Raw genomic sequence first — 18245 nt, forward strand, 5'->3', positions numbered from 1 at the left:
ACTTGAGTGCTACACTCTGAGTGCATAGTAGTATAGACATAATTAGCATATTAGGTAGTAGTATAGGCATAGTAGTAAACCACATAGTAGTAAAAGATAGTAAGAAGGTTTGGTTATTTTTTATAATTATTTCAGATATTGATTGAAGATTGTGTTTTTAGTTGATTGGGCGGGTTTCAGCTGTCCTGATTGAGGTGGGAAGTTTGTTATGCTATGTTATGTACATGTTATGAATTGAAAATGGGGGACCCTGATGTAAACAAGACAAAAGTCTTTCTCTGGTCTGCATCCCCTTAACAATTGTGTGTATTGAGCCGTACTGTATTGTACCCATTCTGCAATCTGTTAATACAATTTTCAATCAATCAATCAATGGAGCGAGGACAGAGAATATGCTTCGCTTTGATGACTGCACAGGAGCCTGAATAGGACTGGGTCTCAGGCGGCCAGAAGATGCAGAGCGCAGGGGTCTTGAGGGTGTGTAGTTAGAGACCATTGACCGGAGGTAGGTGGTGTAGATTAATCGTCTGGAGGCTATGACTTGGTGCGAGCTCAGCTCATTTATTGACAACTTCAGTATGCAGTAACAGACTGACTCATTCACGTTCAGTGTAACAATATAACTCCAGATCAATGCGCATGCCTTAGAACTACCCCTGTATATCTTATATACTTCCGTATATGACAGGTGGGAGTCGTTCCCCTCGCTGCACGGTGGTACGCCATGTCAAGAATCTTGAAGTGGGCTGACTTTGGTAGATTGGAGTTCAGGCGGGCTGCTGCATTCTGTATGAGTTGAAGGGCCTTGGTGGTGCAAGCCGGTAAACCAGCTAGCAGAGCATTGCAATCGTCAAGGTGAGACATGGCTGTTGATTGCAGGAGGAGTTGGGTGGCTTCTTCTGTCAGGAAGGGGCGGATCCTTCTCACATTGCTCAGGAAGAATTGGCAGGTTCTGGTTGTTGAGGTGATGTGAGCAGAGAAGTTCAGCCGGTCGTCAAGGACCACACCTAGGTCACTACACTATTTATTTAATTTATTTAACCTTTATTTATCTTACCTTCAGTCTCCATCCTCAGTCATGCTGCCTCTGTTCACTCTAACCTGACTTTACCTTCAGTCTCCATCCTCAGGCATGTTGCCTCTGTTTTACTATAACCTGATCTTACCTTGCGTCTCCATCCCCAGACATGCCTTGCCTCTGTTCACTTCACTGCTGAATGTGGTGTGTGCCTATGACCCAGTGGGCTATGGCATCCCGTACAACCACCTGCTTTACCTTCAGTCTCCATCCTCAGGCATGTTGCCTCTGTTTTACTATAACCTGATCTTACCTTGCGTCTCCATCCCCAGACATGCCTTGCCTCTGTTCACTTCACTGCTGAATGTGGTGTGTGCCTATGACCCAGTGGGCTATGGCATCCCGTACAACCACCTGCTCTTCTCCGACTACCGGGAGCAGCTGGTGGAGCAGGCCGTGCAGATTCTCATCGTCACGCTGGAGCACGAGGGAGGGGCGGCCCACAGGCCTACCTCCCCATCTAGCATGGAGGAGCAGGAGGTAAGGAGAACCTTACATTCAGACCACCAGTAATACATATGGAATAAAGGGAAATCCCATTAAGGAGTTATTCCATGTCTTAGTGGCTCAGTAAGATTAGAAAGAGTAGTAAGATTCCCGGCGGTGTGTCGGAAGTGTCGTTGAGCAAGACACTGAACCCGTAACTCTGCTCCTGATGAGGCGGCTACGTAGCGTAGTGGGCAAGGCGCTTGCCACGAAATGCTGGAGACGCTGGGCTCGTCAGTTCGAGCCCAGCGCTCCACATTTGCTTTCAGTTTAGCTGGTCGTCCGTACTAATACACATTGGCCGTATTATGGGGTGGGAAACTGATTGGTGGGGATCGGGCGTTGTGGACAGCGACTCCTACAGGTCGGTTGGTGCGCCTGCGCAGTAGAATCAGGAAGTGTCGGGGGCAGCGTGAGCCTCCCACGCGTTACTCCTCGCCACTGAGAGATCGAGCTGCGCAGGTGAAAAGATGCGACTGCTGTTACCTCAAGTACCGGAGGGGACTTGTGCTATGTATGACTTAGTCCACATTGCAGCCGGCTTGTGGGAGGCAAGAAACAGCGTCCGTGACAGGGGAGGGTTGAATTGGATGATACGAAATTGGGATGGGAGAAAATATAGAAAATGGGAGAAAAAGTGGATCAAAAAAAATCTCTGCTCCTGATGAGCAGGTTGGCACCTTGCATGGCTGCCTCTGCATTGGTGTGTGCATGTGTGAATGAATGGGTGAACGTGAGGCATAAGTTGTAAAGCGATCTGAGTGGTTGGAAGACCAGAGAAGCACTATATACTGTAAATGCAGTCTATTCACCATTTCTCACGGGGCAACGGTGGCCTCAAGGTTAGAGAAGTGGGCGTACAGTATGACTGGAAAGTCACCCGTTTGATCCTCCACTAGCAGGGGAAGCCTCTGCGGGGGGAAGTGAATGAATAATACTCTCGTCACCTTCAATATCTACTGTTGAAGCACCCTTGAGCAAGGCACAAAAAAAAAAACGTATTTATTTAATTTGACTTCATTCATTTTGTTGAAATTATACTATTCCGTCTCTCTGCAGCCCACTGGCCCGGATAACCTGTTTGTGAATTACCTGTCAAGAATTCATAGAGAAGAGGTGAGTCAGTCATATTTCCAGTGGTGGAAGAAGTACACAGTTCCTTTACTTAAAGGGGACATGTACTGCTATTCCTAGCACTACATATGCATTGTTTTATATTTCTAATCAAGTACTCAAAACCATCATTTTCCAGCTTCAAGATTTCAGGCTGTTATGGCCTGGCTCCGCCCATAAGCACTTTGAGTGACAGTCAGCCCACACAGTCTGCGACTGGTACAGAGAGAGATAGAGAGAGAGAGAGAGAGGGGGGGGGGGTGGGAGAGAGAGAGAGAGAGAGAGAGAGAGAGAGGGGCGGGTGGGAGAGAGAGAGAGAGAGAGAGAGAGAGAGAGCTTCTTCCAGAGGAAACCCGACACCTCTGCACACACTCCGGAGGGAGAGAGAGAGAGAGAGAGAGGGGGGGGGGGTGGGAGAGAGAGAGAGAGAGAGAGAGCTTCTTCTAGAGCGAAACCCGACACCTCTGCACACACTCCGGAGAGAGAGAGAGAGAGAGAGAGAGAGACAGAGAGAGAGAGGGAGGGGGGGGACCCGCCGCGCGGCAGCTTGTGGGCCTCCCTTCCTCCCCTCTCCCGTGTGCCGCGCAGCAGGTCCCCCCCCCCCCCCCCCCCCCCCCCCCAAGTGCTCCCTCTCTCTCCATCTCTCTCTCCCTCCAGAGCGCACGCAGAGGCGTCGGGCTCCACTCCGCCTCGCAGCATGAGGAAGTGGCTTCCACTCGCTGTCTAGTCTAGGTAGAATGGGGGCGGGCATTAGCTCCAACCACAGAGCCAATCGCATCATTGTGCGCTACCCAGCGTCCGAATGACGTGACTCAGACGTTCAAATCAAAATGGCCTGATTTACTGGAGGAGGAAAGGGGCTGAGCTGAATCAGAGCAATCCGCCAATATGGTATTTAGACACTAAAACACATTGATACGAACTCCTATTACTATAATACAATGCTAGAGACTGAAAAATGACATTTATAGTACATGTCACCTTTAAGTAAAAGTAGAAATACACAGATAAAATAGTACTTGGGTCCTCCATTCAAAATTCTACTTAAGTAAAAGTAGAGAAGTATTTTCTACTGTACTTAAGTATCAAAAGTAAAAGTACACATTACATTATGACGTTTATGTATTCCAGTGCTTGGGTGCGTCCCATCCTTGATCCACTGACTTCTAAAGCTTATGTTAAAGTAGTATGTGGTCCAGTCATGCTGCTCTGATTAAAGGTTATATTAAAGTAGTATGTGGTCCAGTTATGCTGCTCTGATTAAAGGTTATGTTAAAGTAGTATGTGGTCCAGTCATGCTGCTCTGATTAAAGGTTATGTTAAAGTAGTATGTGGTCCAGTCATGCTGCTCTGATTAAAGGTTATGTTAAAGTAGTACGTGGTCCAGTCATGCTGCTCTGATTAAAGGTTATGTTAAAGTAGTATTGTAGTCCAGTTATGCTGCTCAGATTAAAGGTTATGTTAAAGTAGTATATGTAGGGTGACCACCTGTCCCGTGTCCGATAATGGAATGTTTGTCCCGCGTCCCGCTGCAACAGAACAATGTCCCGCATTTCAAAGATCATGGTAAAAACAATAATAATGTTTTAAATGTTGTTCATTTAATGCCTCGCTCCAATTACCCTCTTATATTTAAAAAAAAATCGGGCGACGTCTGTGTCAAAAACCAATGCGCAGCCGAGCCAAGCAGCTCGAGCTGTCAGCCCGAGCTGTCAGTGTGGCGTGCAGGTGCGTGATGACGCGGTTTTATGTAGACAGTAGCTATCAGTGAAGTGGAGAAAAAAGACCGCCGAAAACGATAAAAGTTTACCTAGCTAAACAAAACGAGAAAATGGAGGCAACTCATAAGAAAACAGATACATACAACAGAGACTGGGAGAAGAAATATACATGGCTGAGATCTGTTTCAGACGATCCCCAAAAGGGCGAGTGCAGGATTTGCCCTCAGAGCTTCACCATCACTGCTCTGGGAGGGACCTGATTTCAATGTTTACTAAGAGAAGTGAGGCTCATTGGCCTTGGCTCATTTTCTGTGAAGAGCATATAAAATAACACGTTTTCATTGGGTGCACAGTTTGCACTATACACTGGACCCGAACGTGTGGAAATTGTAGGTGAAAACAAGTAAACATGGTAAATATGAAGCAAAAAGGTTCACTGTGTACCTTCACTGTCTGCCCCCACCTTGTTTCATTCATACTATTTTACATTTTTTATCACACAAAACAAATAGCACTTGTATTTATAAATGTGATCTAGCAGAGATAAATTGCCAATATTAACCATACTGTTTATGCTGTATTGGTTGTAATTGAGATAACAGTTAACATATGTTAAGTATTAAGTATTTTTACATAAATGGTTATGGCTTTATTGTTTTAAAATCCCAATAATGTTGTGGGTTCACCAGACACACACATATTGGGTGAGTAACCAAAATGCGTACACCACACGAGTATGAATATTACTTATATCAGCATGTACACATCAAATGAAAACAAATAAAGAACTGGCTATTCATCTACTAATCCTATGGAATATTGAATTATTAACACTTCACTGCTAATAATGCTCAGGAAAGGATGGCTGAAAAGCCTTAGCTCCTGCTCTTTCTATTAATGCAGTGATTTTATCAGCTTGGATACCAAGATTGATGGTTAATGATGAAAGTGTGATTTAAATAAAGATGTTGGTGACATAGTGGTGGCTGAGAAGGTGAAGCATCTACAGTTTAATAATATTAATAACAAAATGTGCTATATATAGCCTACCGTCGGCGTCGAATATGAAATAAAGGCATTTAAATGATATTTACTTTTTAAATAATTATTTTTTTAAATCATATATTTCCCCCCTCACATATACGTGTCCCGCATTGTCCCGCAAAAGCAGTGCTGCTGTCCTGCGACTGAACAATTTTGACCTGGTCACCCTAAGTATATGGTCCAGTTCTATATCGTATTAGCTTCCGCTCAGCGTCATCTGCACACATCTCACTCCAGTGATGTGCACTGAATAAAAACTTCACAAATGCACCTTTACATACCAGCATCCGTCTGGCCACACCCCCATCTGCTACCTACATAAGCAGGGGTGGGGCCACACACTCATCTCCTTCTCAAATTTCACCCCAAGAGAGTGCCTGTATACCAATCAGTTGACGTGGGAAAGAAAGTATTTAGCTGAAGAAAGGAAGAACAAGGAGATACGTTGACGTTATATCTTTATTTTCTCTCTCACTATTTTTCGAGAAAATACGGCGATAATGTCTTCGTCACTGGAGTGTCTGGAAGATGATGATCATTCTGACCTCTACCGGCTTTTTCGTATTAGGGGCTCGCGTCGCTGATATACTCCCCACCTGCAGTCCTCCTTGCTGCGGCTGGATAGGTATTGAACCTCCGGTTATACAGCTGGACTGTGGGAGGCACCGGCTGTTGTGAGAAACTGGTTGCTTCCGAGCTGGGTGAGTAATGTTTTGCTTGCAAGCGCCAGTTGTCTGCTAATGCTATGGGGGTTGGCTGACAATTTTACGAAGGCCGGCCCCAGATTGGGGTCCTCTGTTCGGCCTCTTAGGCGACGGACGGAGGGTCCTGGTCTGACGCCCATGATGGTCAAACTAGTGGGCCGCGACCGAGACCTGGTTTGAACCCGGGATTCTCTGGACAAGCGGATGCTTCTCTGTCCCGTGTAGGCCCCATCTTTCACATGAATGTGAGAGTACACCCTAAACACGAGGAAATGTGGGTATGGATCTTCTTTATCGGTAGTTCCATGCTCAAGCCGGCTGCAGCCCGTATGGGATTTGTGCCGACTCCGCTGTATGTCTGGTAAATCACAGTTGAAAACTGTGTTTGACATTTCATTTTCTCTTCTCTCTTAGGATGAGGAGGGTTTCAGGCGGCGGCCTGTCTGAAGTGTGGCTTGTTATGTCGTTGTGTACAGTTCAGGTGATAGCTGCTTAGCTTGCGTGCTAGTTTGTGGCCTACTGTTAGTCAGCTGTTAGCTGCGGCGCTAGCTCCTTGTGTTCACTAGGCTAGGAAACGTTAGCTTGTTGCTATCAGTCAGGAGCGGCTGTTAGCTTAATGCTACACTGTTGAATGTTACTGTGAGTATAACAAGCCTTAAACACTCTGACTACGACGTCATCTTTGACAGAGGATGTTAGTCGACCCTACACCGGGGGCCATGCCAGCGAGGACTTCGTCAACATGGAGAACGGCGGCTGGGTGGCGCAGCGGCCTCGTCACCAACGCAGGAGACGCGGGCCCATTAACCAGTGTTGCAGTCCTCTCGGCCTGCGCTCAGGGTGGAGGTAGGAGTCCTGACCGGACTTTAAACACTTCTTCTTTCCTTCCCTTCTAAATGTTTTGTAATAACGATGTTTCCAAAACGTGTGTTGCTGCAATACATTGAGGATACGACGCATGTTGTGTGTGAATTGTCTTGTCACTGGTATAGCTTCTCTCTACATAGAAAATCGGCGTTGTTTTTTACATGTGTAAAAATTAACTGGTTAGTTGTGATGAGAACATGTGTGTTCATGTAACGTTTGTAACGTGGGTGAACTCACAACTAAGTGGGTTAGGCGCAGCTCAACTGACTTTGTGCCAGTCAGATTCAGGAGCTGTATGGGGAAGGAGTCTTTCCTGTATTCAGCAGCTGTCTATTGGAATAGTCTGCCCAGCGAACTGAAAATCATAGACAATGCCGTAAGATTCAAGTCCAGCCTGAAGACATGGCTCAAAAGGGACTATACTTGACTAGTCAATTAGCTTAAGGCATGTTGTATGAGTCTGTATGTATATAAATGTTAAATGGTATATGTGATGTGTTGTGATGTCACGTTTTGTATGATGCATGTTTTTTAGCATCACTCTCCTCCACCCCACTACAAGGACCACAATGGAAATAAGCTCTGAGCTTTTTGTGTTTTATCCTTGGCAGTATAACCTGACTGTGCTCTTCTGTCACATGTTTATTTTTATATTGTCAAATAAAGTAATTCATTCATGACAATGAACAGCATGTTCACATATTAACAGGGGTACCTGTTCAACCTGGTCGTATCAAGGGTAAGGTAGGAGGGGTGACCCCCCCGGTTTCCCTGGGGCTTCCCCCCCTCCTCTCAGACATGTTGTTTACAATATATTGTGTCACTGTGTTTGTGGGGATACGATGTAACCCTCAGCTTAAGCTGCTGGGGTTGTGCTTCCACTTGAGAAACGATTATTTTCCTAGGGAAAAGGTTGTTTGGTCACTATCATGTGTGCTTAGCAAGGCCTGTGGCCAATACGTAATCAAGGACTTATGTCTCTCTCATTATGAAAAACGGCGTTCCTCTGTAGTAAGAGTGTACTTTTGCCATTTTTTGTTGTGATGAAGGGTTGTGTGTGTCGTTGAGATCTACAACTGGGTTAGGTTTTGGCCCACAGAAGCACATGTGTAAGTCTGGTACCGGGGCTCTTAAAGGGGCCCTCTCTGTTCTGTGTTTTTTCCTTAGTAAAAATCAGATAGTAGGTTAGCACATGAGCTATGTGAAGCTGTTAAATGCTTCATGTAGCATGCTATGACTGGGTCATGGCTCTACTTTGTCATTACATCGTATTAGGGGTGAGGGGTCGTAAAGGGGTGAACTGGTAAACCTTTCCTCCCCTTTTCTGATTGGTCAGGGGTTAAAACCCCGTCCTTCAGGGTTCCTGTCACGTTGCTGTTCGGCACGTTACAGGGTATGGGGGGGGGGGGGGGGGGGAGTTTCCTGGTCCCACGCCCTGAACGATTGGGCGTGTGCACCGCGGAAATTCCCCCGCCATAGAGTACGTCACTGAGCGCGTTTCTATTGGTAAGACTTCCGTGAGTTGTTCAGGTTCCATGTTATGTATCTGTTATAGGGAGTTGTCAGAGCCTCCTCCTCACGAAGCTCCTCCTCAGGGAGAAGTGCCTTCTGTGAGTTCGGACCCTCCTTCCCAGTGAGGGAGCCTCCTCCTCAGATTGTCAAGGTGAGTAGAACTTCAAAAAGGAGTTCTGCTCTATTGTATGTGTATTCGATTCAATTCGATTATTGAGTGTGTATTGGTTCAGAGCCTCCTCCTCGGAGAGTCCTAACCCAAGTGTTACATAGCTCAATGTTGCAATATTTCTTTTCAATCTATACAGCTCGCGTGGGAAGTCTCTCTGTGGGTTCCCTGACTGGGTTTAGGGTTTCCCTGACTCCTCGCCTTACAGGTCTGTTTCCCCCCGTCATAGGGGTACGTCGCTCACTGTCCCCTCTTATAAAGTGTGGTTGACGGGGTGGTGTTTCCCTCAGCCGCGTCGCATGGGACCCATGTCCGTATTATTTTTTCTGAAAAATGTAAAAATTAAAAAAGCGGCTTCTTGTCGTTCCCCAGGCGGCTTGGAGGAACGGTATCTGGTGTCTTGTTAGACTATCCATTGATGTGTTTTTGGTCTCGACGTGTACATAGTGCTGGCTCTGGGTGTTTTTGATAGGAATCACGCATGAGGCTGGTGCGCCTTGGTTGCTCGTTATTAAAACAGCGTTTTTATAGGGCAACTGGGATGGAGTTTTTCTCTTCCGAGCGCCAGTTTACTAGGTTTGTCTCGACGAATTCTCATTCATATCTGGGGGATGTTAACGGAATAGATCAAAGCATAGGTAGAGGGGTCTCACGCCCTTGGGGTGGGCCACTGAGCTCGGTACGAATAGGACCGTCTGGGTGGCGCCCTCTATAATGTTTTAGATCGACACGCGTACCTACCCCCTCTCCTGGAGTGGGGATGTCGGCGTGATTAGGGCACGGGACTGGTTCTGGTCACGCTGGTCCAGGTCAGTTAACCCGTTGTCCGCCGGGGACGCAGATCTTCTGTTCTGGTACCCTGAGGGACTTGTGCTTTTTTCAGGGGGAAAAATGCCGGGTCGGCCCGGGTGTCACAGGGTTGGGCGTTATGGAGACACTGTTGTTGGTACATGTTGTACCTTGTGCTGTCATGAAGGGGCTTGGTTCTCCATTCTTTTTGCCCCTCTCTTCTCCCGCTTACGCATGGCTGAGAGGAGGCTGTTGAGGTGGTCTTTATAGAACTCCTCTGGCATCCCTGTGTGCTTCCCGGTCCGCCGGGCCCGGTCCGAAGTTGTTTTCGTCGACCCGTAGGCCTGGGATAACCCCTTTTTGAAAACTGAAACACTTGTACTGCGGTATAGCCAGTGTATACCCGCAGGTGTGTTTGAGTTTTTTCCTGAGGGGTTATAGGAACAACCACCGCATGTTGAACCAAGAGGGTGGTTGATTCCCTGGTGTGTTGGAGCGGAGTCAACTCCCGGGTTACCCGGTTCATGACGTCTGCCAATCGTGTCAGCCTTCTCTGCCTCGGCCCCTCTAGAGTGTCTGGGATTTTTTGGTGGAGGCTTTGACATGGTGCTCAAACAATGCCAGCATACGCCCCTTCCGCCGGGGTGCTGTTTTCAGTTGACCCCTTTGGCGCCTGTCTCGTCCGCAGCGCTCCAGGCTCGGGTCAAGTGCCTGCTGCCTGGATTGAGGGATCGGCCTCTTCTGGAGGTCGTCTCCCCGGTGCGCTGCCTGCTCCCGCTGTAGTGTAGCCTCTTGAGTGCTTCGAGTTACAGCCATGCTGACTGCCTGAGTATGCCAGGGTCAGTGTGCCAGGCGGCGTGCTAGTGGGGGGAAGGGCCTGCTCTTGGATGGGCCCTGTCCGAATACGCTGGCGATGTGGGGGGCGGTGTCGCTAGTGACCGCCTGGTGAGGTCTTGATGCTGTGGAATCATTGGCCTCTCCGGGCCCCCCTTTTTCCGGGGGGATCCAGTCCCTTCTGGGTCTGGGTCTTCCTTTGCGCTCCGCTGCTACGGCCTTGCCACGGGGTTGAGTTTGCTCTTGACCCCGTGATTTTGGGGGCGGTAACAAGGTTTGTTCCTTCCGTTCGTTCCCTGGTGGCATGCGGGTTGTGCGTGTGCGTAGTCGTGGGGTCAAGCCACGGTCTGCTCACCCTGTGCGTTGAGTTGCTCGAGTTCCTCTTCGCACGGTCGGATCAGTCTCCCTCCCGTCTTCCAATAGGGAGGGTATCCCTCCATTAGGGAGGGTCGGGGGGCTCGGTCCTCCCCGGTTCTGATGGTTGTGGGGGGCCTCAGCGGGGTACATTTGTCGAGCTTCAGCTCCCGCTCAGCTCCCGTTGTGCAGATGACGCTGAGCGGAAGCTAATACGATATAGAACGATAACTATGAGAATTAGTGACGCTCAGCGTCTAGACGCCACTGCGGCCCTTGATCTTACCTTGTGGTGAAATGATTGAGAAGGAAATGAGTGTGTGGCCCCACCCCTGCTTATGTAGGTAGCAGATGGGGGTGTGGCCAGACGGATGCTGGTATGTAAAGGTGCATTTGTGAAGTTTTTATTCAGTGCACATCACTGGAGTGAGATGTGTGCAGATGACGCTGAGCGTCACTAATACTCATATAACTACGGTTATATTCATAACCTATCGTTATGCTGCTCTGATTACATCATCTTGAAGTTGACAGGCTTTCATTACAATATTCCCTTTGAAATGTAATGGAATAAAAGTACAAAGTTCCATAAAATGAAAATAGTCAAGTAAATAGAGTAATTGTACTTAGGTACTGTACTTGAGTAAAAATAAATACTCAGTGACTTTCCACCACTGCATATTTCCTATGTGATACATGGAGATCTGCAATTGAAAGAGCCCTCGTCTTAAGCCATTCTTGTGTCTCCCGACCTGCAGGACTATGACTTTGTACTGAAGGGCCTGGCTCGTCTGCTGACCAACCCCCTGACTCAGACCTACCTGCCCAACTCCACCAAGAAGATTCAGTTCCACCAGGAGCTGCTGGTGCTCTTCTGGAAACTCTGTGATTTCAATAAGGTTGGGGACGTCTCATAATAAAATAAAATAAACGTTTTTAATTAATCAATTCTTAATTTTTTATAAGGATATAGCGTTACATCACAGTATCTTCATATTATATTGCAGGGTAATGGGAACTGTGATACATCATCAGAATTAATTAATTTAAACATATTAACATAACTAACATTTCAGATATCTTTTCATGAAAAGATCTGACGTAATACACTTTAGCATTTATTTAGACAACGTAATTGTACATCATGACTCACAATATAAAAAAATCCGATGATATTGCCTAGCCGTGATCCCTATTGTTCTATTCCCGATGGCTTCAGATAGATGTTCTATTAAAACCCAATGCAACCCCTCACTGTTCACAGAGGTTCCTGTTCTTTGTGCTCAAGAGCAGCGATGTTCTGGACATTCTGGTGCCGATTCTCTTCTACTTGAATGATGCCAGGGCTGACCAGTGTGAGTAAAGTCCATGTTTGCGTTGCAGATATTTATTCTATTAAATAAAACGCTAAAACCCTTCAAGGCCCCTGCTAAGCATGTGTCTTCTTCTCTCCCTGTCTCTCTTGTGTGTGTGTGTGTGTGTGTGTGTGTGTGTGTGTGTGTGTGTGTGTGTGTGTGTGTGTGTGTGTGTGTGTGTGTGTGTGTGTGTGTGTGTGTGTGTGTGTGTGTGTGTGTGTGTGTGTTTCCTGTCTGCAGCCCGTGTTGGACTCATGCACATTGGTGTGTTTATCTTGCTGCTGCTGAGTGGGGAGAGGAACTTCGGCGTGCGTCTGAACAAGCCCTACTCCATCCACGTGACTATGGACATCCCAGTGTTCACGGGGACCCATGCAGACCTGCTCATAGTGGTAAAACACAGACACAGGCCTTAACACTTTGAGTGCCAGCGACGAGGTAGCTCGTTAGTTCATACCAACCGCTGAGTGCCAGCCGACGAGATATCTCGTTTTTAATAGTTATTTTTTTTATTAGCGATTTCCATTCATATTTCATCAATCTAGCCTCACGTTACCAGTGGGGATCTGTCTGAACTCGAATAGGGAAAATACCGCCCCCTATAGTCTCCCGGATGGTAATGCACGCATTGGAATGGACTCAATGAAAATGGATGAGAAAAGAAAAATCCGGAATCCACATTTTACTTCTCAGGCAAGTAACCCGAGCCGATCTGACTCATTGTGGATACTCAGAACAGCGTGGAATATATATTTCCAGTACCCAGCGTTGGATCAATAAAGGCGATCGATATTTGGAATGGCGATCAGGAATTGGAAGAATCTTTTTGGAGAACATCTGATCTGAGGTAAGGAATCTATTTTACCAGTATTGGGATAATCAGAGCTATTTTCACCTATATATCAGCGTGTGCCATATGTGTGTATGTGTGTGTGTGCGATCAGGAAATAAGAGAATAGATTTTTCAGCCCGCTTCTATAGCGTGCATAAGTACACATATACTATCGATAATCTAGCGTTTATTTGAAAACTATTCATAAATAGGCCGAAATATTACAACGTGTTTTGTGTATTCCACTAAAGGGCGATTATCACAATCTTCTGAAATCTTCTGGAAGTTTCAAGAAACGAGCGTTTTTCAAAATGGTATAAAACGGAAATGAACCGATTCAAAAACAATCCGTTTCGACAATGTTGACTGCAAACAAGTCATTGATAAGCGACGGCCACATTAGACACAATTTAAGATAATGTATGCGTTCGCAAATATGAGAGCTCTATCATTGAAGTGGGTGGCGGCATTCAACGGGGTAAATAGGAAACGGAGGCCGGCACCGAAAGTGTTAATGAATACCAACGGTCTCTGCTGTGATTTGTCTAGTGACTAAATACAGATATAGATAGACAGGTTTCCCCCCCACTCCCCCCCCCCTCTAATGTACAGTTTCTTCCCCTTCGGATTTCTATATATTTTTTATGATGTTCTCTTTTTCTTACACAGTATCGTATATTTGTATGTCATAAATGTCTTGAATTGAAAATGGAGGACCCTTATGTAAACAAGACGAAAGTATTTTTCTGGTCTTCAATCCAGTTGTTTGTATTGAGCTCTACTGTATTGTACCCATTCTGCAATCTGTTAATAAAGTTTTCAATCAATCAATCAATCAATCAATCAATCAATCAGGTTGATATATCTGATACTGTTAATGTCTTTCTTCTCATGTTGCAGGTGTTCCATAAGATCATCACCAGTGGTCACCAGCGTCTCCAGCCTCTGTTCGACTGCCTGCTCACCATCATCGTGAACGGTGAGTAACATGGATCCCCTCGACTGGTCAGTGAGCATCCTTTTCTTTTGCCGTCGACATCAACCACTCACAGTGCAGAACGAGTAGCCCACAAAGAAATTGATTATGGTCGTATTTAATTTTTCATGGATATTTACTGTATTTGGATTTTCTTGAGGTTGAGTTTATAGTTGTCCTGCTGCCGTTGTTCCTCTTCCTCCCCTTAGTGTCCCCGTATCTGAAGAGCCTGTCCATGGTCGCTGCTAACAAACTGCTCCACCTGCTGGAGGCCTTCTCCACCAACTGGTTCCTCTTCTCCACAGTCCAGAACCACCACTTGGTTTTCTTCCTGCTCGAGGCCTTCAACAACATCATTCAATACCAATTTGACGGTGAGAGGAAGCTGACATGTTGTTGACGGCACACAATGTTTCAATGTTTCAGCTCCAATAAGCATTAGATAACTCTCTTGTAGAACTGTTGTTCGGTCCCTATGAGTCTGCTTTTTTCTCCCTTATCTCCAGGAAATTGCAACCTGGTGTATGCCATCATCCGCAAGCGTAACGTGTTCCACCAGTTGGTCAACCTGCCCTCTGACCTTGCCTCCATCCAGAAGGGCTTGCAGAGGAAGAAGAAGTCGCCAGATGTCATCTCCCGCACCAGCTCCCAGGAGACTGTCTCCATGGAGGGCTCCCACCCTGCCGTGCCTGCAGAACCTGGCACACTGAAGACCAGTCTGGTTGCCATTCCAGGTACACAACCTTCTATTTAAATGATTGGATTAACCTTAGTTTTGTATTATGGTGATAGGATTTATAGGCATACATCAGCTGCCACCCTGAAGTCCTTGGATTGGGTTAATTCTGCCTTTAGATTATTACTGGTGATCCTTATTGTCCCCATCATTGTATCCTGTATGGAAATATTGGTTGGTCTTCTCTGTATAAGAGACATGATAGGCACTGGTATTTATTTATATACAAAGCCCTCATTGGGAATTTTCCATTGTACATCACTACAATGTTGGAATGGTCAGCTGGTTCCTATCATGTTATAGGTTCCTTGTGTTAACTCTGAACATGGGAAGACTGCTTGTTTTTGTGCCCCATATATCATGAAATTAGCTGCAGTGCATGCATATTCAAGATGGATGCTTTTATTCTGTTCAAACATTTTAGATCTTCCTCTGTTTGTAATTATTTTAATGAATTATCCCTATAGACTGGTTTCCTGACAGTGTGTGCTCACATCCACGGGACATAAAGGAACATAGTCCTGGTCAGAACAACGGGACTACAATATCTTTGCATTTGTTAGCCATGCTAGGGATCCAAACAATCAATCCATGCCAAAGCTAGATATGTAAAAGGTGAAAGACTCACACTCACAGCCATGCTGATTTGGCGAAATTATGATAAATAGTTGATGAATAGTTTATTTGAAATGACATCCAACCGTTTTAGTACTACTTTTAATCAGGGGAGTGCCATTGTTTCTCCATAGAGCCCCGGTGTACTTTCTTAGCGCCGCAGCTCAGTTTTATTTTTATTTTACCTTTATTTTACCACGTAGTCACTTGAGATCAATGATCTCTTTTTCAAGCAAGACCTGGTCAAAATGGCAGCAAAACTAAAACAAACATACAAATACACAAAACACAGACATAAAAGGCAAAGTGGGGCAATGGGATACATTTGAGCTGCAGCAAAGCTGGGCTTGGGGGATATTGGAGAGTAGGGTAAAAAGGTAGAAAGAGGAGGGAAGGTGAGGCTTTGCAGGAGGTTGCTGGGGAGAGAAGGTCCAGTTAAAAAATATAAAATATAACCACAGTATGCAGTGAAGCATCGACATTCTCCCATCTCATTCTTTAAAATGCCCTTAATTTGAACTTTAAAATCAGATATGGTAGTGAGGGCCTGCCGTTTTTTTAAAGTCTATTACAGGCAGAGGGAGCCGAGAACATGAAGGCCCTTTTCCCAAACTCTGTGCGGGTTCTGGGTACTGAGGCATATAAATAGTCCTGGGATCCAGGGCTCGAGACTAACGATGTCCCGTCGTCCCGGGGACGATCAAATATTGATTTGGGACGAACAGAAATCTTTGCTGGGACGCATCCGGGACGGAGAGGATTTTTTTTCACAGGAAATGTCAATTGGACGACTGTCAGTGCGCGCATATATTGCTGTCAAATGGTTAATGTCTCGTGCTGACTAAGTTCACTGAAGTCTAAACGTAGCGTGATTTGCCAAATCCAATGACTATCTCCGCTTCCCAACGCAGCAATACGCTCATCCAGCATCAAGTTCCTACCCACCTCTCCTCCGGTACAGTACGCGCTGTGCACCGTACGATTGCAACGGTGCGGAACCTTTTTTTGCGGAACTTAAATCCCCACGTAATTTATCAACAACACTGCGGTCTGCTGTGAGCATTATAAAACAAACGTGTGTTTAACCGACCGTGAATTAAAGTGTCAATGCTGTTTGTCATTTTAACAGCAGATACTTTCTTAAATGCCATCCTCCCAACAGAGCAGTGTGACGGGGAGCTCTGATGGGTTCGATTGCTGGTGTTAGCATTAGCTGAAGAGCTAGTTTTAGCTTAACGTTACCTTGGCTAAAGTTGGGACTATTCATAATCCAGCAATAATGGCTGCAGACCTGCAAGCAAAGTACAGCAAGTTGGCAAAGGAGTATTCCAACGTAAATCACATTTTCACCAGTAAAGTTAGTCTTTCCATCTGCAGCTACATGCTAGCTAACCTAGCTCATGTTAGCGTCGTCACTGAACCACCTCGCGTACACAATTAATGACATGTTGCGGACAGCCATATCGGTGACAATGTTTAGCTTTTAGTGCCAAATGATAAGATAAGATAAGATAAGATAAGATAAGATATTCCTTTATTGATCCCCTTGGGGAAATTCAGGCATCATAGCAGCATGGGGGGGAGGGGGGGAGGGGTACAGGTAGTAAAACAACACAGTATACAGGTAGTAAAAGACAACACAGGCAGTGTAAACAAATTGATCAATATGGTCAATATAATTTACTATCTGACTAGCTGAGGAATATTCACATTATTCACAGTGTCACATGAGGTGCAGTATGCAAGAGGTAGTGTTATAATAATTTACTATCTACTGAGTATACATTAATCAAAGTACCAGGGTAGTCTACTTTGTCCCCCTTGGGTTCCTATAAGTCCCAGGTCAATGTCTGGTAGCAGTCGCTGTCGCTGCCCCCTGTTGTGGGGCCTGGAGGCTGCTAGTCGCTGCCCACTGTTGTGGAGCCTGATGGCCGCTGGTATGAAGGACTGTCCGAGGCGGTTAGTTGAGTTAGATAAGAGTCTGAGGCGGAGTCTCAAAAGAGAATGTTGAATATTTATTGTGCAAAAATCACAACAGAATAGATCCTCTCCAACGGAGCCTTGTAGCTGAGTAGGGTATATCTGCAGAGCCACTTGGTAACGAGTGCAACACCGTGTAATGTCCGTGTGGATCGTTGGAGTAGGGTATATCTGCAGTGCTGCAGCCCCATACTCAGTGTATAGATTTGTATTAGTATCATAATCAATCACCTGTTGTTGAATAAATACCATTACTTTCTAGTTATTACTAAAAAACAGTATATATAAAACAGTAGCTGTATAAAAAAAAAAAAAAAAAAAAAAAAGTATAATTTATATAATTTCATTAAAAAAAAAATGTATGCACTGGTATTTTTGGGACGGTTACATTCACTTTGGGACGGTTAAAATTGTATTTCGGGACGGTTCTGGGACGGTGGTGAAAAAAGTTAGTCTGGAGCCCTGCTGGGATCGTAAGCTGTAAAATGGGTTTGATGTGATGGTGAGGTGTGAACCGAGGTAAAAAGGGAGCGGACCAATAATTGCTTTATAAATGAAGGTGTACCAATGAAGCAGTCTACGGGCAGTCAAGGACGGCCAGTTAACTTTAGCATACAGTGTGCAATGATGGGTAAGTGATCTATATCCGGTAATAAATCTTACCATGGTAAACAGTGTCCAACATGTGTAGTGAGGTGGAGCAGGCATTCATGTATAAAACATCACCATAGTCTAATACTGGTAAAAAAAAGTGGCAGCAACCAGTTTCTTTGTGATTGATTGAATGAAAATTGTATTAACAGATTGCAGAATGGGTACAATACAGTACGGCTCAATACACACAATTGTTAAGGGGATGCAGACCAGAGAAAGACTTTCGTCTTGTTTACATCAGGGTCCCCCATTTTCAATTCATAATGAATTGTAAGTAAGGGTGAAACTTGCTCCGTGCAATCCATTCTTTGTGGATCTAGCCCCATGTGTTTACAAACGGGACACCCTGTCTACACTGTTTACTCCATCAACAATTCATTTTAGTTTTTAATCTTTTAATAGCATCTTTAATTGTACTTACTCAAC

At 45.5% G+C, this 18245-nt stretch overlaps 1 protein-coding gene across 1 annotated transcript in view; it reads left to right on the top strand.

The window, feature by feature from the left end:
* The window catches only part of hid1a (HID1 domain containing a), a 34175-nt gene that overhangs the window by 11449 nt on the left and 4481 nt on the right, over positions 1 to 18245 (top strand). The window contains exons 7-14 of the mRNA XM_084328161.1: positions 1351 to 1558; positions 2624 to 2680; positions 11430 to 11570; positions 11936 to 12026; positions 12267 to 12418; positions 13759 to 13837; positions 14044 to 14208; positions 14341 to 14568. Of these exons, the coding sequence (XP_084184287.1) occupies positions 1351 to 1558; positions 2624 to 2680; positions 11430 to 11570; positions 11936 to 12026; positions 12267 to 12418; positions 13759 to 13837; positions 14044 to 14208; positions 14341 to 14568 (1121 nt within the window). The remainder of the gene's footprint in view (positions 1 to 1350; positions 1559 to 2623; positions 2681 to 11429; positions 11571 to 11935; positions 12027 to 12266; positions 12419 to 13758; positions 13838 to 14043; positions 14209 to 14340; positions 14569 to 18245) is intronic.

This window comes from Notolepis coatsorum, assembly GCF_963971535.1.
Source record: "Notolepis coatsorum genome assembly, chromosome: 14".
In the NCBI taxonomy this organism is placed as follows: Eukaryota; Metazoa; Chordata; class Actinopteri; order Aulopiformes; family Paralepididae; genus Notolepis; species Notolepis coatsorum.